Below are 27907 nucleotides of genomic sequence, written 5' to 3' on the forward strand. Positions count from 1 at the left end.
CATCGCCTTACTACAGAGCTCCTTATCACCAAGTGCAGCACTTGTCCCAAACCACACTGTAGGTTCACATCAACAAGATACTCACACCCCACTCACAGGTAGCGAGGCGGGGCTACAGGCGTTCCCCAAGTCACGTGGTCTCGCCCGCAGCGTTAAACAGACTCGGAGGCGCCTGCGCCCTGGCTTCACTCGCGCTAGTCCTGGTCGGTGTCACTGTTGTGGGCGGTGCTTTCGAAGGCCGAAGACGCATGCGCCGGTCCCTGTCGGGTCCCTCGGTTGCAGGCGGCGTCGACGTCTGCGTTTCCTTACGGGCGTCTGTGCGCCCCCAGGGTGAGTGTTCCGGCGGCTGGGCTGGACGTCGGGAGGGGGGTGTCTGGGTCCCACTTGGGCCCCCCGCAGATGGCCGCGGCAGGGTCCTGGGCTCCAGGACGAAGTGAAGGAATCTGCGCGAGGGCGGACGGGAACCGGCATTGCGTGTCCGCCCGCCTGCGACCGGAAGTGACGGCGGGCGCGCTCACCTAGGGTGGCGGGGGGCGACTCCCGCCGGCCCGCGGGCATCAGCGCCCCCACCCCTCTTCCCGGGAGGCCCCCGCGACCGAGCGTCAGCTTCGCAGCTGTGTGTCAGGCCGCCGCGCACAGTTAGCTCCACCCTGTTTGCTCTCTCTTAAAATCAGTATCGGAGTTGTTAGTAGAAAGAGAAAGTCGGGATGAATACAACTCGGCTGCTGTGGGTGTTGATACTTGGACGGTAGGAGTGAGAGAAGGCGGATTGTGCAGCCTTTATATAAATGCTGTCGTAGCATCATGATTTCCATCCCTCTTCCACCCTATTCCAAGCGGCCATCACTTTTCACCCGTTGTCTCCTGCCATCTGCTGTTTGCACTGTTTCCTTCAACCCATTATCCGTTCGGTACAGGAGCCCTAGTATCTTTTATAAGCAAATGGGGCATGCCATCATCACCCTGCTTATAAGTCATCCCATTACACTTGGTGTTAAATCCAAGTTATGTTCCCCAAGCCCTGTGTGACCTGATCCTTGCCCACCCCTCCACCTTCACTTAGTCTCTCCCACCCCTAGCTATGTTTTTGACAAGCAAACCTTCAAGCCAGAATACAGCTTGCTCCTGGCCACAGATCATGATGCTTTGAGGAGTGTTAGACGATACCATGTAAGAGACAGCGCAATGAATGAAGCCCTTACCAGTTCGTTTAACTAGGCTGTTCATGTACAACATAAAACCTCTCACTGTGCTCCAACCCCTCCACGTTTTCCCAAACACACCGGCTCCTAGAGTCTTTGAAGTCACATACCTTGTTTCTTTGCAAGATGTTCACTCCACTTTTGGCCTAATTAACTCCTAGTCATCTTTCAGATACTTGCTCAACTAGTTTGAAGACTCTGAGCCAAAATCTTGTTCTTTGTTGAATATGGAGATTAGTGATAGAGCAACAGGTTCACCCTTTTTTCCTGAAATAATGAAAAGGCCCCCACGTGGAGGAACTTTCTTACTCTATTCTGCACTTAACCTTTTCAGTGTTAGCTTCTAACTGAATGAACCCCGTTTTGGGATTGCTGTTCTGTCTGTTGACGTGTCCACATCTTGTCCCATTGTTTCTCAAGCTCAGGCAGCATTTCTTACTGCCTGTTGGACACATTACTGGTCTCTTCCACCAGTCCCTTTCCCTTCTTCTCACCTATTCCATTCTGAGAGCCATTTGTGTAATTGAATTCACCACTGACTCAGTTGTCCAAAGAAAACTTTTTGTTACTTTAGACTTCTTTTTGACTCTTACTTTCTTTCAGTATTGAGCACATCTTGTATATTAGGCCCAGGGCTGGGTATTCATAGCTTGTACATGTTTTTTGCTCTAGATATAATGCATTATCTCCTCCGGTATCCAAGCTGACTCTTGCTGGTGCCTCTCCTGTGGACCTTCCCCACGTATTTTTACTGACTGACTTCCCTACTAGAGAATGAGCCACTGGACCAGATGACTTTAATTTCTTGGAAACTTTGTATGCTACTGCTGGGCAGCTGTGATCTTATTTAAGTAGGAACTAGTGGGGGCTTTGTGGAAGAATTTAGGATAATTTCATAGAAATAAAGTGTCAGTGCTGAAAGAAAACTTAGTTTATTCACAGTATATGAAAAATGAGACTGCTACATGATCAAAATAAAGAAAATCATGCCATTTGTGGTAACATGGATGGAGCTGGAAGGGATTATTCTAAGTACAGTGAGTCCAAAGGAAAAATAAATGTTGATTGAGTTCATCATGTGTGGAATATAGAGAAGTGGAACCAAGGATCAGGAAAAAGACAAATGTGCACGCTGACCATAGATCTGAGGCCTACAGCAAGGGAGTGACAGGGGTCGGAACACACGGGGAGAGTACAAGGAGGAAGGTGAATCAGTGCTGTGGTGGTAGGGGAATGGGGACTGCACCTGAGGGGAGAAATCAAATACTGTACGGTCATTAATAATGAAGTAGGAAAATAAGTTCAAAAAGAAAAACAAGGTTGCCTCTTGACTGCCTTTTATGGTGGTCATTAAATTGTTAGGCAGGTGGTATAGTGAATGCATTTTCATTCAGGGAGCTTCTGAGCAGGTAGAGTCATGTCAAATGTGAAAGTTCCCCTTTATTCCTCCTTGTTCTTTTCGCATCTTTTCCCAGCGGTTGCAGGTTCATGGGTATTTCCAGGTCACTTTTTCATACACACAGTTATGGATACACATTTTTTCAATATAAAGGTTTTTATCCTGTGCACCTTTTTTCATTTTAATTGGCTTTTATACCTGTGTCACTAAAAATACTTCATTCCTACATTAGTAAAAACATGCTGCACTAAACATCCTTGTTTAGATCTGAATATTTCTCTGGAATAAAAAAACACTAGACTAGCTGGCCAAAGGTTGTGTGCATTTTGTCTTGATAGATACTGCTAAATTAACCTCCAAAAGGGCTACACTAGTTTATATTCCTGCCAGCAGTATGTAAACAGTTAGGTTTTCCTTATCTACACTTAATAGTTTTGCCAGTTTAATATCTGAGATATATTATGTTTTGACTGAGATATTATGTATTGATTTGGAATAATTTTTGAGAATATTTTAATTAATCTTTCTCAAATTCTCATTTGAGTGATTTCTATTTTTATTGCTACAAATGTTCAACTTTAAAATTTCTAGTGTTAGATTGGTAAGAAATTCTCTCTTTATGTCCCTGAATCTACATAATACAGTTGATCACGCCACTGTAATCACTTGTGCTATAATGCAGTGAAGATGCCAACTTAGAAAGCAGCAGTTAGATGACTTCAGATGATTTGGAGAAGATTTGGCGATCCCTGAGGATTTTGGTGGCCAGGCTGCCCTGATATCTCCATTTCTCTTCCTTTTTGTCTGTTAACAGAACTCAGGAAGAAGATAGTCTATATCCTTTTAACAAAAGAGGATGTGGAAAGTTGAATTTTTGAGAAATCATTAGAAGCTACACAAACACCAATTCTACAAAACCAAAAGGCTTATTAAAATTTCTTTTTCCTTTTAGTCTGTAGAGGATGCCAAATGAGGGAATCTCCCATCTGAATCAAACTCAGGAGCAAGACTACTTTCAAGGTCAACATGGCAGTGAGAGTGAAGAAATGACAGTCCAGCCAGAAAATGATGGCCACGCCGGGGTGGAGGAGAGTCTTCCGTCATGTTCCTCTGCCAGCGGGCTGTCCACGTCCATGTCCATGGGAGGGTGTCCGCCAGAGGGTCCCAAGAAAGGGCTGGCCAGGCTTCACATCGACAGACACCAGATCCAGACGGTCGAGGCGAGTGCACAGGCCCTTGAACTTCAGGGCTTGGGCGTGGATGTCTATGACCAGGATGTGCTGGAGCAAGGTGTGCTTCAGCAGGTGGACAGCGCGATCCATGAGGCCAGCCGCGTGGCCCAGCTCGCTGATGCGGAGAAGGAATATCGTTCCGTTCTGGATGACCTCACGTGAGTGTGGCGCTTCTACCTGATGTCAGAGCTTGTGTTTACGTATAACAGAGACATTCAGAGAATAGCTAAAAACTTGAGATTTTGAGTACCTCTTACTTGGGATGGCGTCATTAAGGACGTCTGGATCTTGTGGTTGAACCCAGCCTTTCCCTCAGGGGCAGCACTGTGTACAGTAGCGAGGGTCTCTGTCCAGTGCACCACAGCTGTGCTGGTATCTGAGGACAGCCTCGCCTGTGCACGAGTGGCTGGCGGGTGCAGGACCCCAAGTGCTGCATGGTCCTACTCAACGTTGGGAACACGTCTGTGACCCCGCTCCCCCACATCCCCACCGCAGTTTTCTCTGTTCTATAGTTTCTTTCTAGTCTTGTGTCCCTAAACTGTTAGTTTTGTGGCAATTTTTCAGATTTGCATTTCTAGAAACGAGAAACAACTCCCTGCTTTCCTTTTTTTCTGCCCTACTTTTAACTCTATAAGGAAAGATGAAGTACCACGGAGACTTCATTTATGTTTCAGAAGAGAAAAAGACTTGAACTCTGTCGAGCATAAACCATCATGGGCAGGGCGGGTGGGCTCTGCACCTGGGCTAATGTAGCAGGGTGAGCCCACTCCCTATTGACAGTTGCCCCGTCTTGGTCAGTGTTGGGGGCAGAGTCAAGCAAGCAAGAGAGAGGCGAGGGATGGCGCCTCACCCATGGTGTCCCTAGGGGATCACAGCAAAGGGAGCACCTCTGGCTATCCCAAGGGAGAGGCTGTAGTACCAGTGGCTCTTGGCACTTCATGGATAAGTTTGCTGAATATCCTGGTATGTTCTTTAGCTTCTTGAGTAGCAGGTGTTCTCTGGCAGTTGTAGTCTGACCTTCAAGTGTGAGCACCTAGACTCCTTGTAATGACCACACTTTTACCTTTGACCTTGGAAATGTGTCCGCTACTTGCAGAGGTGACAAAGGAGAGTGCTGCAGGCTCACAAGGCAGGGGTCACTAGACTGATACTGACACTGACACGTGGTGCTTAGACCACTGGTAACTTGCGTTGATGACGTCTTTTATCCTACAATCTGCAAGGGATACAAATAGCAAATTATGCAAGTCAGGCAGTTACATAAGTGCTGTGAAAATAGCTATAATTTTGTGGAGTCTGTTTTAGGAGTAATTTATAAATATTTTTCACCGTCGCACTACAAGTATGATGCTACTTGAGTCTTCCAGTTGTGTGAATGAAAAATATTGTCATAGATGTCTGGCTTATATAAGAAACTGTTAGAACAGATTTAGTACTTTTTCAGACTTCCGTAGTAAGTCTTTGAAACCCACGCATAGTTGACAGTGGGAAGAGGGGGCCTGTTTCATGTTTGGGGTAGGGGTTGTGTGGGGAGTTGTTCCACCTACTTTAAAAAGAATGTATTTTTTCATATAAAAGGACAACTTATTGCACATTGTTATAGAACCATTTCTTGAGTAAAGCAGACACATAAAAATGCTTGTAAATTGAATGATCAGTTAATGAATGGGATGAGCTGATTTAAATCAGAGAGGAGTACTAGAGGTCATTTTCCACTTCTAACAACCTATCCAGTTCTGTTAGTAGCTAAAAAGAATATGAGTGCTGGTTAAGGTTTGTTTTATCTATAGGTAATAGAAGTAAAAACAGACATGTTTTCAGCATTTCTCTCTTTGAAAAATGTTATCAGAGTGGAAAATAGACATTTTATTTTCTTTTGCAGGTCATGTACAACATCCCTAAGGCAAATCAATAAAATTATTGAACAACTCAGCCCTCAAGCTGCCACCAACAGAGACGTCAACAGGAAACTAGATTCTGTAAAACGACAGAAGTATAATAAGGTGACTCCAAATAACACATTAAATATTGCATTTTTGAAAAAGTCATCATCTAGACTAATTTAACACTGAGAAAATATTCTGAGAAGTATTTATAAGATGTGAAGCAAAGGGGCATCCCTTGTGGCACAAGGGATTAAAGTGCAGCACTATGAAGCTGTCCGCAGCCAATGCAGCACCAGTTCGATCCCCAGCCAGGGAGCTGACCCACAAGGCACAGCAGACCTCTCCTGTCCTACCGCTGCTCCCCTCAGCAGTGTATTTTGGTCAAGCCACCTGTTCTGTTCCTCATTCTGTGTCTAGTGGATCCTCTCACCACCACCTGCTCCCCGCCTCCCGCACCTCTGGCCTGTACTTCAATTCTTGTATGCATAAATAAATCTTTTTTTTTTAAAAAAAGGTGTGAAGCAAATGCTTATAATAAGATTCTTTAATTCCTTTTGTGTGTTTAATATTTTGTCTGTTTTTTTTTTTTTTACATTTTGTATTAAAGAGTATTTCAAAAATACAGACATACCTTCACACAAACATCGCATACCTATTTGAGACTCTTCCCTTTTTGGCTCTGTGAGCTTCCTTGTGTATTCCCATAGTCTGTCTTGCTTTACTATTTTCTTTTATCCAGCTTAGGCTTTTGTTGGGTGTGCTGATACCTTGTCTTGCCTGAACTTTCCTTTCTCCTGTTAGCTCCTGCTTGCACTGGTTGTCTACTCTGCTTCCTGCTGATGTCGCCATCACTCCTCACAATCATGTTCACTGTCTTCAGAGGCTGCTCTAGCTTTTGCTGTCACCAGCCAACCACACTGGCTGGGTGTGCATCTAGGGCCATACCACTTAAGGGTAGGGAATATCAGTTATTTAGGACATTGTATGAGCTTCGAAACATTTATTAGAATGTATGCTTTATAAAAATACATTTTAGGCCCTCCCTGGTGGCGCAGCGGGTTAAAGCACAGCACTAAGAAGCTAAAAGCCACTTCCGCATGAGTTCGATTCCTGCCTGTCCCGGAGGTGACCACATGGCGCGGCAGACCTCTCCTGACCCGCCCGCTGCTCCCCTTAGCAGTGTACTTCGTCAATCTGCCTGTTCTGCTCCCCGCTCTGTCTCTGGTGAAGCCTCTCACCCTCCGCATCTCTGGCCTGTACCCCAGTTCTCTACAAATAAATAAATAAATCTTTAAAAAAAATACATTTTAGTCTGTAAGAATGGCTAGTTTTGATCTTTATTTCCAATATTCAAAATGACTAATCCATACTCTGTGTTTGCACTTGATTCATTGTACCAAGTAGCATCCTTGAGTTTTTTAAGCTTCACTGGGGTGGGGGATGGTATTCTTAGCCCCAGTTTTGCCTTTTCTTATCCATTCATTAGCCCATTGTCTTCATCACACCAGCTTCCCACACTGTCGGAATAGCAGCCCAAAGGTCAGAACTACAATGACTTGAGGCAGCCAGGCTGTCCCCAAATCAGAGGAGACAGCTGACCTCATGGAGAATGTGAATGAATTTGCCAAGGCTGCCTCTGACCTGGGGCTTCTTGTGAGCCAGGGTTTCAAAGAGCAGATAGGCCCAACATTTAGGCTACTTTAGGTATTTGTCTAGCTCAAATTCCCTATCATTCTTTAGCAGTTCTCTTATGCTAGGAGTAGACTACTTAGTGCTTAATCTTGCCTTGGTACCACAGGCCTATTTAATTTAGAAAATGCTAGGAATGATCACATGCCTGAGCTCTGATGATGTACAGGGAGATAAGACAGAAGAGTGTGGGGTGGGAATGATAACAGTGTGTATCTGAACATATTTTCCTTTGAAATCTTGTGATTGGATAGAGTGCTATAAAGATCAATCATAAATATGGTAGGCTATCAAAGGGGCTGACTATCAACTGTTTGAACATTTGGGTTTATGTTTCTTATCCTTACAGCCTATTGGGCTCATAGCCTGTTGCTACTCAGAAACTCAGAGAATGTTAGTGACTTGCCTGGTACAAAATGACAATAGCAGTGCCAGTCAGCACATGTGAACAGAAGTGCCCAGCACAGAAAAAACCGCCTGGCCAGGAGAGCAGTGGGGGCAGGAATGACCTGCTTGGTGAAAAAGCACGAAGCGGACTTCCCGGGAGGAAAGTGGTGACAAGTCAGATTCTCAATAGTAATAACATTATATGAACTTCTGGGTTTCATTTTTTGTTTTTTTTAGATTTTTATTTATTTGTGCATACAGAACTGGGGTACAGATCAGAGGCTCAGGGGCGGTGAGAGGCTTCACCAGAGACAGAGTGGGGAACAGAACAGGCAGATCAACGAAGTACACTGTTGGAGCAGCGGGCGGGTCAGGAGAGGTCTGGGGCACCATGTGGTCACCTCCGGGGCAGGCAGGAATCGAACTCATGCGGAAGAGGCTTTAGAGTCTCCGTGCTGTGCTTTAACCCACTGCGCCACCAGGGAGGACCTCTGTGTTTCATTTTTATTTTTCTCTTGGTTAAAATTTTTAGCTTTTTGTAATGCTGCTGTTTCTACTTAACGATATATCATTTCACTGCTATTTATTCAATATTTACTATTTAAGGAGCAACAACTGAAGAAGATCACAGCAAAACAAAAACGTCTCCAGGCCATCCTGGGAGGAGCAGAGGTGAACATTGAAATGGATCATGCCAGTCTGGAGGAGGAGGATGCAGGTGAGGCTGCTGGGCACACTCTGTGTCCTTGACTTGATGCCATGGCCAGTGCAGGTGCTCTCTCTAGTCCTGGGCTGGGTTTTGAGAGAAATGCCTTTCTTTGCCTTAGTGTCAAGACAGATTTAGGAAAATTTTAACTTCTATGTCTGCTAGAGAACTGAATCTCTCAAGCTCTTGGAGGTTGGTGTACATTTAATATCACGTTTAATACATCAGAAATATTAACATTCCAGTGCAGTTAATTTCACAGACAACTGACACCCTGACAGGGTTACATTTGTAACCCCAGCGTCATCAGTCAGCACTCATAAAATTGCTTCCACATGTCTTTTTTGGACATGTTTGGGAGACCTTCCAAACATTGATTCATTTGTTTAAAAAAAGACATCTTCATTTACATTATATCATTTTCGTGATTTTGTTTCTGTCACTACTTTGGATGGACAGCTTTTAGAAAGCCTTTTGGGAAAATGTATAAGCTTTGAAAGTAAATATCTTAATCTCTGTGTGTGAATGCAGACATTGTTGGAAGCTGCTCAGTCACTTCATTGAAAAATAGATTAAGGGTTCTGAGCATTTAGATTCTTCAATAAGTATTTCTAGTAGCTCCAAAAGTTTATTCACTAAGACAAAAGAATTATTATCAGAAATTAATTGAAGCAATGGAAAAATATTGGAAAGATAGCTTTTTTCAGGATTTCAAGCTGTATCTGCTCTTCTTGTACTAGCTCTTTCCAAAATGATGTCATGCGCACCCCTTAACTTTTGTGACCATTTAGGTTCTAGTATATTATAAAGGCCTTTGACCTTACCATTTTCCTGCACTCCTGTTAAATCTCTTCATCCAGGTTCCTGCCAGCGCTTGGGTCTCTTGGGCTCTGTTATCGTGCTCCCGCCCTCATCCTATCTGGGCTGTTGGTGCCCTTTGCGCTCTCTGTGAGGCAGAGGCCGCACTCTGCATTGCTGCGTACTGGCCTTGGCCATGTTCCTAACCTCAAGTTTGCTATGAACCTGAGATAGGCAAACCAAAGTAGACCTGAGTTTCTTTGCTTATATGCTACCATATGATTTCTTTTCCCCTTTCTTCACTTAGTGACCTACTTCATAACTGCTTTTATTTGATAAAGAATTCTTTTCTGGAAGTAGGCGAGATGAGGATAAATAAAACAAAACAAAACTTTGCAATAACTGACTTTACTTCTTTGATCTGGGAAGAGGAGGTTGGATGAGAGAAGGTCCTTGCTCTCTTCTCTCTAACATTGCACTGGACAGTGCAGTAATGGAAGAAGAGAAATTGAAAGCATAAGAATTACAAGAATAAATGCAATCATTATTTATAGAATGCTTGTTGTAGAAAATTCAAAAGAATCAGTGGATGATCTCTGGAACCAATATGTGAATTTAGCAATAATACTCAAAACTAAATTTAATAAAGATACCAATTGTAATAAAAATCAAATATCTAGAAATAAGCCTAATCAAGAAATGTAGTTTTCTATAATGCTGTCTGCATTAAAAACTACAAAATGTCATTGAAAAATTAAAGAAAATTCAAATGAGATAGACCACGGTCCTGGCTTACAAGATGCAATATTGTAATGATGGCAGTTCTTTCCACCTGAAGTTTGAGTGCAACTCCAATGTAAGTTTCAGGGATTTTTCTGAGTGAACAGGTATGGGGTGGGAATGTAGAATGAGGATGGAAGACAGTAAATAGCTGATTTTTAAATTTATATAAGTGTGGGTTAGGCTAAGAATTGCCAAGGCAATCTTGAAGAATAAAATATCAAGACCTATTATTGGGCTGTAGGAATGAAGGGAATATGTTGGTATTGCACAAGGAAAGACAGCAGACAAATGGGACAGAGTAGAGGGTCAGCACACAGGCCTACCCATATGTGGTCACTTTCTGTGTGACAGGTATGACAGTGTAGTACTGTGAAGAAGGCTCTTTCAAGGAGTGGTACTAGGTTCGTCCGCCTGAAAATAAAATGAAGCTTGGTTCATTATACTGTTTATAAAAAATACATTCCAGATGGATTAATGTGAGTGGTAAAATGAGACTTTTAGACAATAACATGGTAAAATATTTTCATGACATTGAGGCAGATGTAACCAGATACAAAAATGCTCACTGTAAATGCAAGGGTTTGATCAATGAACTATATATTAAAACCGAGAACTTCTGTTCTTCAAAAGCTAGCATTAAGAGAATGAAAAGACATTTTGCAGAGGGAGGGAGGACTTGTTTGAAATATCTGTGTTACAAAGGCTTCAATCCAGAATCTATAAGGTGCTCTTAGAAAAAAAATTTTTTTTGAAGGGCAAAAGACTTGATTATTTTCTTCAAAGGAGTTTCTCCAAAAGATTAGTACGTTTCTGAAAAGTTACCTTACTTTATTAGTCATTCACTAGTCTGTTTTCAGGAAATAGAAATAACAGCCACAAAGTGGTATTACAGTATACCTGCCAGAATAGCAAAAGTGAAGGGGCAAGAACATAGCTAGTTGAATGAAATCCATAGGACCACCTTGGAAAACTGGTAGTGTCTGCTGAAGTTTAACATGCTCGAAGATTTACATACATACATTGCCAAAGGATGTGTACCAGAATGTTCATAGCAACATTATTCCTAGTAGCCCCAACTAGAAACTTCCCAGGTATTCACTAACAGTGGGATGGAAAAATTAGTCATATAATGCATCTAACAGTAGTGAGCGTGAACAACCATAAATATAGTCAGCAGTAAGTGTGACTCGTACAGTGTTGAACCAAAAACCCATCAAGAATTCAGACCTTTTCATTAACATAAAGCTCAGCTTGTCTGTAGTGTTACAGTCAGGCCAGTTTTGGGAGGGATGGAGTAAGGCTGCCTGGCACCATGAAGGGCATATTGGGGGCGTTAGAAATCTGTTCCTTGATTTGTGGCTGTGTGTAGATGTGGATTGTTTTTGTTTTAATTCCTGGAGCTCTCTTTGTGCATTTCTTTGTGCATTTTTCCTTAGTGAAAGCTTAATGACAGACAGGCTGCAGTATTGGTTTTTAAGAAATGAAGATTTTGCTACATGGATTCCTTCCTGTTGAACCATATTTCATAGCTATTTTGGTAATGCACAAAGTAATTTTGCTACAGTTTAATTTCAGCTAATTAATGAGGGATGATTTCTGGGTGACTTTAATTAGGGCATAACTTGTAATTTTAGTTTATCTCTTCCGTTTAGTTCACACATCTAACACTGCTGTCCACAGACCTTGCAGTGATGAAATGTACTTTGTTATCTCCATTACATTTTCCCGTTATCCAGAAGTAGACTGTTCCTGTTTGGTAGGTTATTTTTTGGATCTTGGAATGCTCAAAATTATTCCATGTAAGCTAATGGTAACAGCATTTCATAACTTGGTGTAACCTACCAAGTTACACTAAACGGGGTGTCTGTTTTGTTCTATCATCTCTTGGGCTTCAGTCCTCTAAGTGCTGGTGTTACCAGTGATACGGAGCTGTGGGAGTGTGTGTCCTCATGGGCTTCTCTCAGGAAGCATGGCTGAATTGATCTACTTGCAACTCCACGCCATGTATGAATACATTCTTTGAGCATAGAGAATATATTTATAATATAACATGTTGGTAGAAGTTACTGAGAGGCACTTTGGAATAGGAGGAGGATTGTGGCATGCCTGCTCTAACAGACTTTCTTCACATATCATAAGCTTTAGTGCGCTAATATTTATTTTATAGTGACTTGTTGGTGCCCACTGTTTTTTGATTAAGTGAGATGTCCCTGTGCCCCTGCTCCGATGCCCATGTGCTATTGTCTCTTGCAGAGCCGGGCCCGTCCTGTCTCGGCAGCATGCTCATGCCCGTGCAGGAGACTGTTTGGGAAGAGCTCGTCCGCACTGGCCAGATGACACCTTTTGGTACCAAGATCCCTCAGAGACAGGAGAAAAAGCCTAGAAAGCTAATGCTCAACGAAGCATCAGGCTTTGAAAAGTATTTGGCAGATCAGGCAAAACTGTCTTTTGAAAGGAAGAAGCAAGCTTGTACTAAAAGAACAGCTACAAAAGCTCGGGCCTCCGTCACTTCAGAACTGAGTTCAACATGCAGTGAAAACAAGCCAAACAAGAGAAGCCAAGGTCTCTCAAAAACAGACAAACGGTTGAAAAAGAAGATCAAAAAACTCCAGAGGAAGGCTCTTCAGTTCCAGGGGAAAGTGGGATTGCTAAAGGGAAAGAAATCACTGGAGTCTGAGGTGAGGCCAGAGGCAGAGGGAGACTCCCAGGGCGAGGAGTCTGAGTACTTGCCCTCAGAGGAGGAGCAGGAGGCGGCGGTGGGGCCTGAGCTGTCGGGAGAGGGCGCCGACTACGAACTGAAGCCCTTACACAAAAACCGGAGACGGAGTAAGAAAGCTGCAGTGCAGGAGGTTGATGATGACTTTTTCCCAAGTTCTGAGGAAGAATCTGAAGCTGCAGGAGGAAGCAGAGGTCGGAAAGTATTGAGGTGCAGAGATGACGGAGATGAAGATTACTATAAGCAGCGGTTAAGGTCAGTCTGCAGAGATTGTACATGGATTGCACTGCCTATACTGCTTTGTCTTAGGTAGCAGGTTTATCGATAAATAATAATCTTGGATCCAGTTTATTGTGTTAGCTCCCTGCTTACTCAAAGGCTGGACGTCCCACAGCCTTATCCTGCTAGAACCCACAGAGCTCGCTCACCCACAGAGTGGGCCGGAAAAGCTTCTGCTTCTAGTTTTAATTCAGACTCAAGGACAAGACTAAGAAGTCAAGCTTAGGGGAAGGGCTAGGCAAGAGGTATGCCAAGGGCTGAAGTTTAAGTTTTTATTCCTGGATGATGTTCCTTTGCCCCAATATTCAATAGCATTTTTGATTTCTCACTGTAGAGAGGACTTAGTTCATTATAGTTTTCCACTGGCCTTTATGGATGAAGATTAACTTTGCATTTTTCCTTCTAAACTGTAGTGACCCACATCTAAACTGCCACATATATACCCTCTAAACTGCCACATATATACATCTAAACTGCCACATATATACCCTCACCTTTTAAAAGATGTAGTGTCGCTCCCTTCACAAAGAATTTGAGGGCCTGTGACCTGAATCTAGTTCCTGAGATCTGGTTATCTCACATTGTAGTAGGGTAGACAGTAATTCACAGTTGAGGGGTGGTTTAGATTTGTCATTCGCAATGTAGCTTTAAAGTTATTTTGCACAACTGATATCTGTGAAGCTGTTTAAGGGATATTGCTCAATATTCTTGAACAGCAAGCAGTGTCAGTTTTTTTTCTTTACTCCTGTAGAGAATTAATAAAAGTTAATCCTAGAGTATTGATTATAAATGGAGCAATATATTCTTCCCATTAAAGTGGGTCAATAGTAAGCATATTTTAGATAAATCCGCCTTTTGATCAAGAGTAATTTATTTTGATTGAATTTTAAATGTGGATTTAGTTTAACTTTATGGCAATAAGTTTTCTTACTAAGATTAAGTCTGTAAAACAATTTATTATTTCCAAATCATAAGCCAGAGTTTGCTAGTTACAGTAAGCTCTTAAATGAATTTCAGAAATATCAATAACTAATTATCACCAAAATACTATAACTCTTAAAATTTTATAGCTATAGTTATTAAGGCTATTAAACTGCAGAATGCCACATTGAAATGTTTGGTACTTTGGACTAGGGATGTGGAAGAAATGAAATGCTCAGGATTGGGAAGAATACTAAGAACAGTTGAAAGTACCAGTTCCTTATGTTTTGTTTTTTTTGGTTGATTTTGGTAGATAGATTGAACTTATAATGGTATTCTCTTGAGTTAAAAAAAAAAAGCTTCAGGATTTCTCATCTGGTGGATGATCAGAATAAAGTCACATAGTTTCTATCAGAAAATGAATTTTCTTTAATTGGTAGAATTTAGGCATCTGTGCCCAGGCACTTTTTATTGAACTTGGCAAATGTGTTTGGTTACAGTCCTGTTCGATATAGTAAACATCTCCCTTTACTCTCCCAGCTTTCAGCTTGCAGGTGTTTATTTAATTCTAGTCCTAATGAGGTGTCTTTGCTTGAGCTGATGCTTGGTGGGACTTTCCTACCAGCCTTCCCTATTTCTGAATCATTTTTGGAAGTGGGTAACAACACCCGTGATACTACTTTTTCTGATCTAACGCAAGACCTCAGGTCAGCTGCCTAGGTATTTTGCCTTTCCCACCTTTTTCTTTTGCTTCTTTCTGTGTCAAACCACATCTGAAGGCTGTCTCCCCTGTGGTGGTCTTGATTTTCATGCCTCCGATAATGAATGAGAATTGATGAGCCACATCTTAGAAGTATTTGTGGATTCTTATTCACATTAGTTGTATATAGATCTTACAAAACATCTGTGGATCTGAACTTTGCATTTTGTGGTACAAAATTCCCATTGAAGTATGGTTCTCAATTTTGAGGACTAGCTCTTGAAACATTGCTGCTTTAGAAAGTTCAGGCCAGGAACCAAGTTCATACTTAATAGAACTAACACTCCTCCAGTGCTGGAGTGGTACGTTTCCCTGTGGAGCACTTACCCTGTCCAGTCTGCAGGCCAGGACAGCCCAGCGTGGCCTAGAAGACCCACCATCACAGGGCTGTGCCTTCCCCTCAGAGGTCATCACAGAGCAGCAGTCCCTGTTACCTTAATGGTCTTGACTCATTTCCCAGCTAAGTGCGGTCAACTCCCATTGCTTCATCTTTGCTCTTACAGCATGAATGCCTGTCTGCACACCAGCACTGGCTTTTGGGTTTTCAGCAAGGAATTTGCAGTCTCCTGGAGAATGTGGGCACAAAGAGGACCTTGTGAGTGTGAAGAGAATAATGAATTCAGACTGAGGCACTTGGAGACGACTTTGTGGAAGAAGTTTATCTAAGCACAGGAGCCTTGTCTGTTGGGCAGTTCAGATGCGTTGACTTGGACCTTAGGATGCAGGTTAGAGACTTGCCTCCTCGCTGTACAACTTCAAATGTGTTAGCGACAAGGAATACACTTTTTTTGCTTCAGAGGCACATTCATACCTTAGGCTCTCATTCATAGTGCCTTGGAGATTGGCCTGGTGGTTGTGGTCTGCAGAGAGAGGCCTCTTTCTTAGCCATCCATATTTGGACAGTGAAGTCATACAGCCCTCGCCTCACTGGCCACCTCCCATCTTGAGCTGTGGTAGTCTGTTCATGGGGACACTGAGGCTCTGTTGGAGGTCCTTGGGAAACTGGGCCAAAATCCATAAGTGACGTCTGTCAGTATATCCTAGGCTGGAGTCAGGGCGAGCAATAGTATTCATGCGGGCTGTTTGCCAGCCGTGAATTTATATAACTCAGACAAAAAGTGTAACCAACTCATGATTCTTTCCCCAGTCGTGGTGAGCCCTGCTTTGAGCCCACTTGGGTCATACATCAGGTTACATCACGAAGTGGGGGAGGCACTTACTTGCAAGGATGTTTTGTGTCCTGCTGGCGAGACTGGTTAGTGTTTGTAATTTGACTTTAAACCCGCTTGCTGAGGCTCTTCTGTTTCCACTTGCCAGCCACTGTTGCTTCAGTCGCTGGCCTATCGGCCTACATTTCCCTGAACCAGAGATGGAAGCAGAGGCTCCCAGCCCACAGGCTGCTTCTGCAGAGTCACCTGGGAGCCCCAGCACTGGGGGTGCTGATTCAGAAAATTCAGCCTGGCACTGTGGGGCAGTAAGATTTGAAACTTTCCCAGGTGATTCTGGGGGTACTGATAACTTTGAGAACCATTTGATGTCTATAAATCCATTTTTATGTTCTTTTCCTTTCTCAGGCTGTAACTTTTGGGAGGTTCAGTTTGTATATCATTTTCTCTAACATCCTCTTTCCTGTATCCTTTTCAATTCAGTTGTTACCTCCAAATGATTTGAAGGGTTTCTACCCTCCACCCACCTTTCAGCGCTTTGGAATCTATTTTTTATTGTGAAAATATGATAGTAAAATGAAGAAAGATAGCTTTATTTTTTGTTACTTTCTACATTTCATTCCAGTCTATGACCCTAAGCAGACATCTTTCAGTTGTCATAGTTATATGAACTTTAGTGGACTATTATCCGCATCATAGTTATTTCAAGGTGAACAGCTTGCCCATCATCTCACTGTTTATAGGTAGACCTGGGATTTGAGACTGGGACAGGATTGTGTGAATGTTTTTTCCATCCCTTTGTGGATTGGGGTGGAATGTGCAGTATCAAGTTGTGACCACAAGGTGGTGCCAAGATTCAGCGCATAGCTTCCTCTGCTTCCCAGGACTGGAAACCAAGCCAAAAACTGAAGCCAGGGATTTGAGATTGGTATGAGGATTTGGAGAGTCAGGTCTAGAAGACCTTCCAAATATGGTGTGTCTGGAAATACGATTTACTTCATAGTCACACATAACCTGTAGTCACAATGCGTATAGCTAGGTTTTTCAAGTTTTTTCCCCTAAAGATTTTCTTTTCTTCTCCTCCCTTTTAAACTTTATTTTACATGACTAACTTTGAGTTAAGAAAGACTGATGACTCTGTTCGTTGTGTAAATCTTACAGAGTATTCTAACAGTTCGCAGAGCTTCATCACTGGCCCTTCCCTTCATCTTTATGGCCTTTCCCTTGAGCACTGGCACTCCTGTGGCCAGTGGTGAGGTGGAGCTTAGTGTGGAGGCTTTGGTGTGTACCCGTATGGTGCGGGAAGGGGATGGCTGTCAGTGTTTTCAGATGCTGCAGAGGGGATCAAGTAGGATAAATGCTGAAAAAGCCTTCCTGGACTTGAAAATTTGGGGACTTCAATGACTGGAGCGAGGGTTCTTGGTGGAGGGTGAGGGTCGGTGACAGCAGTAACTTATTGTTTTTAAGTGCTTATACTTGGCAGTGCTTCCCTTTATATAGGTTCTTGGGTTTAATTTTCACAACTTCCTGGGAGATTTTGGAACCTGAGCCCAGAAAGCTGAAGTCATTTGCCCAGACAATACTATGTGGAGAAGCCTGGAGTAGGGAAAGGGTCTAAAATAGTTCTGGTCTTGCGGGTGTCACCTGTCAGGCTGGTCCTGTGCACTGGACTCAGAAGGGTGATGGCCCAGGGATCACTGTCTCAGCTGCATACTTTATGGGGGCCTGTCGCTTGCCTACAGTGCTGCTGACGGACAAGGTATGGTAACATACATTTGAGGAAGCGCGAAACTTTCTTCCTAAAATACAGACAGTGTTGTAAGCCAGTGTTACCACAGTAAAAGATAAATTAAAACTTAAATGTTAACCCATTCCTCCCAAAATAAAACATAGATTCCCAAAAGGGAAAAAAAATGGGTTTAGTTGTTGAAAGCAGAACTTAACTCCTAGAAACTGATAAGATCATTAAACCATTATCATAGTTAATGGTTTAATGCTCCCTAGAACCACTCTCCCGGCTGCTCTGTCTGCATTATGTAACCTTTGTGGAGCCTCTTCTCTTCCTTTGGACAAGAGCAGACTCTTCGCAGTGGGAATTTCCCCATTTGTCCTTCGTTGGAGCTCTGCACTGCCCCTGGATTCAGCACCTTCCAGCGGTATTTAAGCAAAGACAAATTACATTGCAGGGCTTGATTTTCTTGAACTTTATTTTTAAATCCAAGTCATTTGAACTCAAAAACTCGGAATTGAGAAAAAACTCAATCTAGATTTGATTCAGAAACTTAACTATGATAATGGTTTAATGATCTTATCAGTTTCTAGGAGTTAAGTTCTGCTTTCAACAACTAAACCCATTTTTTTTCCCTTTTGGGAATCTATGTTTTATTTTGGGAGGAATGGGTTAACATTTAAGTTTTAATTTATCTTTTACTGTGGTAACACTGGCTTACAACACTGTCTGTATTTTAGGAAGAAAGTTTCGCGCTTCCTCAAATGTATGTTACCATACCTTGTCCATCACCAGTCACCCTCCACCCCAGATCTATATTTCAGACAGAGACAAAAGGGTCACTCCCTTAAGGAGACTTTTAGAGAGCACCTTAGCTTCTTGCAACTGAGGAGCTAAGGCACAAATGAAGACTAATTCTGTTTCATGCTCTGCACACACCTCTCACTCTCAGCTCCAGTGCATAATTGTCTGCATCAGTCTTCATTACTCTTTGAGATCTGGACTGCTAACTGAGGGCATTTCATCTGCTCAGATGTGCCAATTAAATCCACCCAGATAGACCATAAAAAGGCAGCTAAGAAAAGTGAAACCCCAAGTATCTCAATTTAGCAAATTAGACTAATCTGTAAGGGATTTTTAACTGTCTAAAATAGAAAACCTATCACACTACAGAAATGCAAGCTATATTAAATACCCAGCTTGGTGCCTTAAATATATTTTTAAAAACCAGACTATACTCCTTGTGTTTCTGATGTGGAATCCTTTCGTGGATATTGCAATATGGAGAATAACCCTAGGGTTGCACTTTCACCCTTTATTAAAAATGACTTCATGTATGAGGTGTGACTTTTCCTCCTAGTCTGATCTGAATTGCTCCGGGCTTGGTGGCCTTCCCTACATAAAAATGAAGACAGAGTAGTAAGATCCATTTTGAATTTCAAGTAGCTCAATATATGATTTCCTTGAAGTTTTGAAGAGGGCATGTTCATTTTGTTAATAAATGACCTCACGGTACTACTGATATTTGACAGCTCCCATTAATAAACCTATTTTGCCTTTTTTTCTATAGGCAGTTGGCTCCATATTAAATGTATCTTAAGTGTTTGTTCAGCCCAGAGTATTTGTAGTTAAAAGAGTTGTTACTTGGGAAAGGCAGCGGGTGTTTAGTGAAGAGTGAGTTTCGGCTCACCCTGCATGGTGCCCAGATGAAGGAGGTCTGCCTTACTGCGTGAGATGAGGCTGTCTTGCCTCTCTTTACATTTCAGCAACAATATTTGAATTAAACTTTTCTGAGTGTGGTTTGCTATTACTGGTTGTTTTCATTAGAGCAATTAAAAACGTAATATTGACCCTTTGGCTGGTCCTATAAGAAAAGTGTTGTTTTAGGGGGGTTAAAAAGTATTTTTTGCAGACAAGAATATGCAAAGGGAGTACAGATTCTGGGGCCAGATTGTCAAGATTTGAATCTTCACATGGGTGGTGCTTGGGGAGGTCCTCTCTCCCTGCCTACCTTTCTTTAACTGTAAAAAAAAAGAATAATAATAGTAACTGCTTCACTGGTTTGTAAGGATTAAGTGAATTAAAACATGTACAATACATAAAATGTGAATCTCAGTAACTATGAGTTGTTATTAGGATGTTTTCTGACTCTGATGAAAAACATGTGCATCATATGTATGTATATATAAATTTAAAATGTGACTTGTCAAGACCTAGTGGACATTGCTTAAAGAGGTGATATATAAGTTAGGGGTTAGAAATCAGAATGTACTCTCACCTAGCATTCACAAGCTCTTGATGGCCTCCTTACCTGTGAAATGGGTGTAACAACCTTCTTCAAGGGTGATAGTGGATTACAAAAGGTAATAATCCATCATAGATTCTGGCATATGTCAGAATACTAGCCTTTCTTGTTACTTTGCTCATTAGAGAAAACATTTAGTACAAAGATTGCATTAAGCCAGTAGTGGGGTGAATGAACCATAAAAGACAGTTTATTAATATCGATATGTATGAAAAGGTGACCCATTTTCCAAAGTCAAGGGCAGCTTAACAGTTGATAGTAGTATTCGTAACCAAATAATTAGCTGCTATAAACTTAGTTTTATTCATGTTAGGCTTTTCTTACCTTTCATACATGTTTTATTAATACGATTAAGGTCCATGAAATGATACAGTATCTCTACAGATATAAGTGCATTATCAGTAGTTACTTGGGGAGAAGTGAAAACTTATTTCTCCTTTGAACACACTAGGGGTCACTAGACATCTGCCCAGGGGATGTTCTGCAGCTTTCACAGCTTGCTCTTTGGTTCTGAGTGTGGGCTAGGTCAGGATGATACTTTGGTCCCTTTTAGTACTTTGTATTCATTGTGCTCCAGATCTTTCTGCTGTATCTTGTAAGGCTTAATTTTTGTGTCTTTGCTGTCTTAGTTGAGTAGGCTGTTGTGCCCAGAGTGGGCTGACAATTTGAGTAGAGTAGCATGATATCTTTCTAGACGTGGGGCTGAATTTAACTCCTGTCCACTCATGATTGCGACAGGGGTTTTGATATTTTCTTTACATTTAACCTGCAGTGAACTAAAATTTTTGAAATTTTCCTGTTTGTAAAAGTAATGTACTACCAATACTTACAAAGTAGCATCTGATATGCAATGAGTGTAAAGTAATTCCCAAAGAGCATAGTACGCATATTATCTCATTTTTGTTCTTTAAGAATCTATTAGGTGTCTCATGTGTGGTCAGGGAGATAAATGTAGTGACGTTAAATGACATTTCTTAAGTTCCCAGGTCACCTTAGCCGTGACAGACCCACAGTGTCGTTCTCTGCTCCCACTAGGTTTTGACTCCCAGGGGGTATCTTCAGTTTTTTTCTGTGATCTCTAGTAGCTGCTGCCAAAGTCTGAGGGACTGTAGGAGTTAGAAAATCCCGGTCACTCCACGTGGCTGAGTTAGAGTCCTGACTATCACACATACTGGTTAAAGTAAAAGGTGAAGGTGGAAAATCAGAAACATTATTTCCTTTCTAGAAATATAAATATAGTTCCTGGTGAATTTGTTTTTTTCCTGTCAGAAGAGATGAATTCTTTCTTAAGAAGTCGACACTTTTCCCCAACCTTTTACCTCAGTCCAGGCAGGTTCGGACGTTGGCACAGGGCTCCTGATTTGTTCCATCTGCTAGCATGTGGAAACCGGTCTCCACAGAAAAAAGAACCCACCAGGGAACCTAAAACATGGAACTCAGGACTTGAAGATAACTTACAAATGTTAGTTGCTCATAATAAGGAAGTTCATTTGCTTCCCTTTTTTTTCCTCCCTATAAATTTCTAAGTTAAAAATTTCTCTGATTTTGCACTTGCCCTTTGTCACAGCTCATGCTTGTGGTGACTGGTAACCATGTTTATCTGGTCGACCTAGGTAGGAGTAAGAACTTCCATATGTGTAGGAAGGAGTAGGAACTCCAGTTGAGGTAAGGTGTAAATATACAGAAAAGGAAGCTCTTACACCCAATTCAGAATGACAGCTTGATGTTGTTCAAGCTGTGCTTTCTTTGTCCTGGATGTTCTTATGCCTAGCCCCATTCTGAATTGCATCCCTCATTCCTTCCGCTTTATTGTCTGGTGAGGCAGGAGTTACACTATTTCTGAGTGATGTGAGAAAGCCTGGGACAGCTTCTCTGAGCTCAGGCAGCTCTCTGTGGAGTGAGGAGGGCCGATATGGTTTCATCTGGTAGAGCCACCAGGTGTGCCCGCAGTGTCAGGGAGTTGGAAAGGTACTGGAAGACAGAACATCTAATTCTGGCTGGTCCAGGATGATTTCTTCCTCATCATGATTTTTTCCTGGCCTTGGGGTTGCTGCTTGGATGGGGTGGGGTGAGGTGTTTTGAGGGGAGAGAGTTTGGAGACAGAAGATTCCAGATACATAGAGATGAGAAGGAGGCTACAAGGCATGGTGGCTGCCAGCTGTCTTTTTCTGGTTGTGGATTTTGAGCATCCTTGGAATGCTAGAAATTCTCCCTCAAAAATAAATTAGCTGTAAATGGCAGTAACTGGCTCTCAGGTGTATTCTTAGGGTTTCACTGACAAGGTACCCCAGTAGGTAACAACTGGAAAGAGTATTGTTCCTGGTGCACTTCATTTGGTTCTGCTGTGCAGTGTTGCTGGCAGTCTGGCCCCGGGTCCAAGTTGTTTCCGACAGATTATTTTTGCAAATGAGCCCCAGGCCCTACAGCCTGGGCCAGTTTCTCATTTCTGTGTGAATGTGGTGAAGCCAGGGAGTGTTCTCTCTGCCTGCATCTAATTGGAATTGTAAGTTTATGTTTATTACTGGTTTTTTTTCTCAGTTGCTGCCAGTGGAGTCGACAGTGGCTGACTGTGGCAGTCGTGCGAGGAGTCAGTCGCTGCCAGTGATCGCTATGCCCACTTGGTTTTATGTGGCGGCAGCTGTGACTGTTAACATGTATGGATTTTTTAGAATGAGAGAATCGAAAGCATGAAACTTATCTCTGCGAAAATGTAAATATTGGACTGTTTCCTGCCTCTTTCCATTTTTAAAATCAGTTACCTAGCTAGCTCAATTATTGAAAAAGCAGTATTTTGGGCTCATTTCTAATGTTTAAGATTCCAGATTACTTGGGCTCAGATCTTAATTTTGACCTGGCTCCCAAGCCAGTTTTAAGTCATTCTGCACCTTTTTCCTTTTTCTTTTGGTTACTATCGTATCAAAGAGGACACATTCCATGAGAGTTTACTTTTACAAATCTGCTTCAGACCTTAAACAGATGGTGGCTGGTTTCTTTACTCATCGTGATGATGTGTTCATAATAATTTACTGAGCATCCAGTTGCTAAACAGTTACTGTTCAAATATACATGTTCAGGTATTCGTTAAATGTGGGCAATGCATCATCACATGCGGATTGTATTGAATCATCTGTTGCCTCTGTTTGTTCCTGTGTAGGTGAACATAGCAATAGTTACTGTGAGGATTTTGATAGGTAGACTGGATTATATATAATTGCATATTAATTCATTAAGCACTTACTATATTCTAGGTGTGTGCTGAGTACTATGCATTGATGCCTCATTTAACCCACCCCCAAATCTAGGGAATGTACTTGCTGTTGTTCTTCATGTCTCACTGTTGAAGAAACTTAGATGCTGCAGAGGTTAAGTTACATTCTCCAGGTTGAGGAGCTAATAAATGGCCGTCAGAATAAAATTCTAGACTGTCTGAGACCAGACTTTTGTATTTTGGCTTGTGCTTACTGCATATGTCAAATGCAGTTTATTCATAGTGTAGAATCCCCTTAACATCTGCTGGCCAGACAGTGCTCTCAGCCTGCCAGGCCACAGCACAAATGGGTGAAGCACACCAACGAGAGCACTTTCAGACCCTGACAGCATCTACGAGGAAAGGCGTCTGTTTCAGAATCTAGGTGAGTGTGGCTTTCCTCCACCTCCCTGGTGTGCCATGTCCTACTTCTTGTGGACCAGGCCTGGTCCTGCTTCCCTGCCTTGGTGGACACCAGTTAGGTGGTCAGGGCTGTTTCGGCTGTAAGCCACATGGGGATTGCTGCTTTATAGAAGAGAGGAATCTCTTAGCCTGAGCCGCATGTGCGTGTGGTTTTATAACCCTGGTAGTTTCAGCCTCTAATATGTTTATATGATTCTACTGGGGCAGTTTGTCTTCACAATGATACAAATACTTGTTGGCAATAATGATTTTCCCCCACCACCTTTAGTCATCCTTTACCCAACCTGAATAAATGTTTGACTCTTTTCATCTTTCTTTATGAGGCGGAAGGCACTGGAATGCAATCACTTCTGTGGTGGCTTATGTGGTTTCCTAGGTGCTGTTTGTTCTGTGGTGACATGATGCTTATTTTAGGAGGGAGGGTGGAAGAAGGAGAAAACTGAAGTCCTGTTGATGTAGAAGGATGCGGTAGGAAATTCAACAGCCACAGAATTTATTGGCTAAGTGTAAGGAAAGTAACTATCATCTATCACTGAGGTTTCCAATATGATACCCTTGTATATAAAACATTTAATGACCTGTGAGGAACTTATAAACCTTTATCTTCACTGTTTTTTCTTTTGCCTTCGTGTAAAGCTATCTTTTGAGTTACAAATTGAAATATTTTAAAATAGTTTTATGATTGCTTTTTACATCTTATACCATCCACACATTTGCTAAGTGCAAGTATCTTGTTATAAAAGTTTGGTTCTGAGTTCTGATAGTAAAAGTTTGTGTACTAAAGAATAGGTAATCTGAAATTACTTGCTAAATTTCAGTCAGTGAGTAGTAAAAATTCAGATATATACATCATAAAAAGAATTAGGTTTCATTAGTAAGAGCTACAGATTTAGTAAGTTGCTCAGCCTTGGCACTATTGATATTTGAGGCCAGATAGCCTTTTGTTGTGGAGAATTTTCTTGTATGCTGGAAGATGTTTAATATCAACCCTGGTTCCTACCTGGGATGCTAGTAGTGTGTCTCCCCTTCTCCTGGCAACTGTGACAAGCCAAATAGGTCACCAGACACTGTCTAATTGTGGTGGTGGTAGTGGTAGGGAATGATGGACAAATGTCTCCTGTTGAGAACCACAGCTGTGAAACCATTGCACTTAACTAAATTTGTAGATAATGTGAGAATCAGAAGAACAGCAAAACTATTGTTAATAGCCTCCCAGAGGTACTTCATTTTATCAGTTGCAGGAAAATCATTTTTTAATTAAGAAAAATGCTAATTGAGAGGAAAAGAGTGCCTTTGGAAATTAAAGCACACACACAAAACACTAAACATTTTTTTTTTTTTTTTATAAAAAGACTATCACATACTAAACCTTATGGTTACATGATAGCTTTTTCCTTAGTCTTGGCCATATATTGCCCCTTCCATTGGCTGTTCTATGGAAATTGCCAACAGTGTTTATTTGTAGGCTCTCTGAGTCCCCTGCCAGGCAGTTCCAGATCACCAGCTAGTCCTTTCTTGCTGATCACAACTGAACTTCAACTGGCCCTTCCTTTTGTGACTTTGAAAAGCTGACATTTTCAACAAGGCAAGAATTTATCAGAGAAAGGTTTGTTTCAAGGTCCTCCAGCAGCTACCTGAGCAGGGTTGCCCACCAATCTCCAGTTCCACCTCTGCTGGTTTTGTGATGGATTCTGGAAAGGCGCCACTCCTCTAACCAGCAGTGTCAGTGGTAATCTCCCTCACACATGCTCTTCTTACTTAGTCACTAGCAGATAAATGCCTCCTTATGTGTCTTATTCTCATTCCCTGCCTGTGAGCTATTTACATGTGAAGGCATTTATCTGTAGGATTGCTTTGTTTCATTTTTGCTATTTTGTGAAATTCAAAGTGTCTGTTGTAAGCATGCTAGAATAAGTCAGCCTTTTATTTTAAAAGTGAATAGAATGTGAGACTATTGATTTTTCCCCTTTTTTCACTCTTGACATCAGTGTTGTTTAGTTCTGTGGAAGCAGAATTAATCTGGTTAAATGACAGCAACTTCCCAACAACCTTGGTTGTTGCTTGAGACTTTCAGGTGTTTGGACATTTCTTGTTTTCCATCACCCATCTGAAAAATAGATGTTCACCTTATTTTATATTTGAAAAACATCATATTAGTAAATTTATGTTTTATATTTAACTTAAAGTTTATTTAGTGAGGGCTTTTTTCCTTAGTGGTTTCACTACCAGTACTTTGGTATTGTAGAAGCTTCCCATGAAGGAGTCAATTATGTGAATCTCATATATGTAAATAGTCACCAAAATTTGCTCTATGTTTTAAGATACTATGCAATGACTGTCAGATCTTAGTACAAAAATAATTATAAATTAAAATGTATATTGTTATATTGTTGTTTTGGAGGTAGTTATATTGGAATTTTCACTGACTCTTTTCTAGAATTAACTCCGATGTCTTAGCAGGTAAATTTTCCTGCTAAGGGTATGTGAGAGGAGGTGCAAATAGTTTTGATAGGGAAAAGAGAATCGTTTTTCTTTGAATATTAGTGTTTTGGGTAGTGACAGCAGCAGAAAGCTAGAAGATATTCTAAATTGCCTGTTCTTTGCATTGTCTAGAGTTGTCTATTTTAATCTGACTTGTAACCAAAATAATGGAAATATGATTTTTATTTCCATGATAGGAGATGGAATAAACTGAGAATGCGGGACAAAGAGAAGTGTCTGAAGCTTGAAGACGATTCAGAGGAAAGTGATGCTGAATTTGATGAAGGTTTTAAAATGCCGGGTTTTCTGTTCAAAAAGCTTTTTAAGTATGTGCCATATGCTCTTTCCTTTATGTCTGTCATCAAGCCATTGTGTACAAATTAATATTTTAGGAATTACACAGTAGTTACCTGTGGGCCCTTAAGGTACTTGCAGCAATTTATTGCAAATACAGATACTGTCAAATGAAATTTTAGCCACATGCTGTTCATTAAAATTAGATGATAATAAATTGACTAAAGTGCGCATTGGGTATGTTTGTAAACTGATGAATCTATATGGACCTGTCTCAGCAGACTAAAAGCAACACATTTAAAAAGCCATCCATGTTGAGCGGCTTTTTTTTGTTGTTGTTGTTCTTAGTAATTTTGAGGGACCAAAGCTCTAATTTCTTAAGTCAGATTAATTAAGAAGAGTTGTATATTAAAATCAATAGTAGGAAAGGTTTTTTTTTTTTTTAACTACTGTGTGGAGATAAACTGTTGAGATTATTTTCTCTTGTGTCATATTGTACCTAAGGGTGTAGTACTGTTGAACTAACCAAATCCACATCTTAATATTTTATGTAGATGTTGTTGTAATGTTCTAAAAGACAAGATATAGGCAAATGGCAAACACCTCCAGAATTAAGTTGCTCTTTGAAACTGACGGTGTTTCATAGGTGAAGTGAACGAGTCTCCAGCTAGCAGCTGCTGTGTGATAGATGCATACCCATAAGCCTACATGACCTGGATGAGTCTCCCATGATGAACGTAAATTCTTAGGCACATTTTCCATCTCATCCCTCCTGGGATTTACTTAACAAGATACTTTGGGAAGGCTTCTTCAATGCACATAGGAAGTTAAATCATTAAGTAGCTTCTTCCTATCTTTGTATTATCACTTGGTAGCAGGGTAGAGATGCAAACTTCCTTTTTAAGGTGATTATATTTAATAGCCTTCATAGATTCAGCTGTCAGCCATAGAAATGCCCTAGACTTGTACAAGATAACTCTTTAAAAATAGCATGTATTTAATATTCCCTTTCAGAGAGCTTTTAACTTTTCTTTCTATGTAGGGGGCAGCTTGGGAAGCACTTATTTCATCCCACTGAACATACAGGAAAGCTGCCTCCTGAAGATGTTAACTGTCTTGGTGGATTGCCATAACTCGACAGAAGAACTGTGTAGAAATTCAAATCTGAGTCTGTAATAATTTTGGCAGGCAAGTGATTTTATAGCTCTGAGAGGTGGCTAGTTTGTTTATTATTTCTCCCAAATGAAAATTAACTATGGAAAGATAAATAAAGACAACTGTTATAGGCAACTCTCTTTATCTTCTCTAACATGTTTGCTTATTAAGGTACCGACCAAAGAGTATCAGTATTGTGCTACCAAAAGGAATACCCAAATTATAGGTCCAGTGGATTTAACAAACATAGGAATTTTCTGCCTGTGTAGGAAGTGATTTGGTAAATATCCTCAAGAGTCAAGTTGATTGTGCTTTTTCGTATAAATGTGACTTTCTGACAAAGAAATTT

At 41.4% G+C, this 27907-nt stretch overlaps 1 protein-coding gene across 1 annotated transcript in view; it reads left to right on the top strand.

Moving 5' to 3' along the window:
• Nucleotides 1-243: 243 nt before the first annotated feature.
• The window catches only part of ERCC6 (excision repair cross-complementation group 6), a 63232-nt gene continuing 35568 nt past the window's right edge, over nt 244-27907 (top strand). The window contains exons 1-6 of the mRNA XM_004680662.2: nt 244-330; nt 3554-3991; nt 5716-5836; nt 8402-8513; nt 12336-13053; nt 26307-26435. Coding sequence (XP_004680719.1) covers nt 3564-3991; nt 5716-5836; nt 8402-8513; nt 12336-13053; nt 26307-26435 — 1508 coding nt within the window. The 5' untranslated portion in view covers nt 244-330; nt 3554-3563. The remainder of the gene's footprint in view (nt 331-3553; nt 3992-5715; nt 5837-8401; nt 8514-12335; nt 13054-26306; nt 26436-27907) is intronic.

The sequence above is a fragment of the Condylura cristata genome, unplaced genomic scaffold, assembly GCF_000260355.1.
Source record: "Condylura cristata isolate star-nosed mole 26May11 unplaced genomic scaffold, ConCri1.0 scaffold00011, whole genome shotgun sequence".
Classification (NCBI taxonomy): Eukaryota; Metazoa; Chordata; class Mammalia; order Eulipotyphla; family Talpidae; genus Condylura; species Condylura cristata.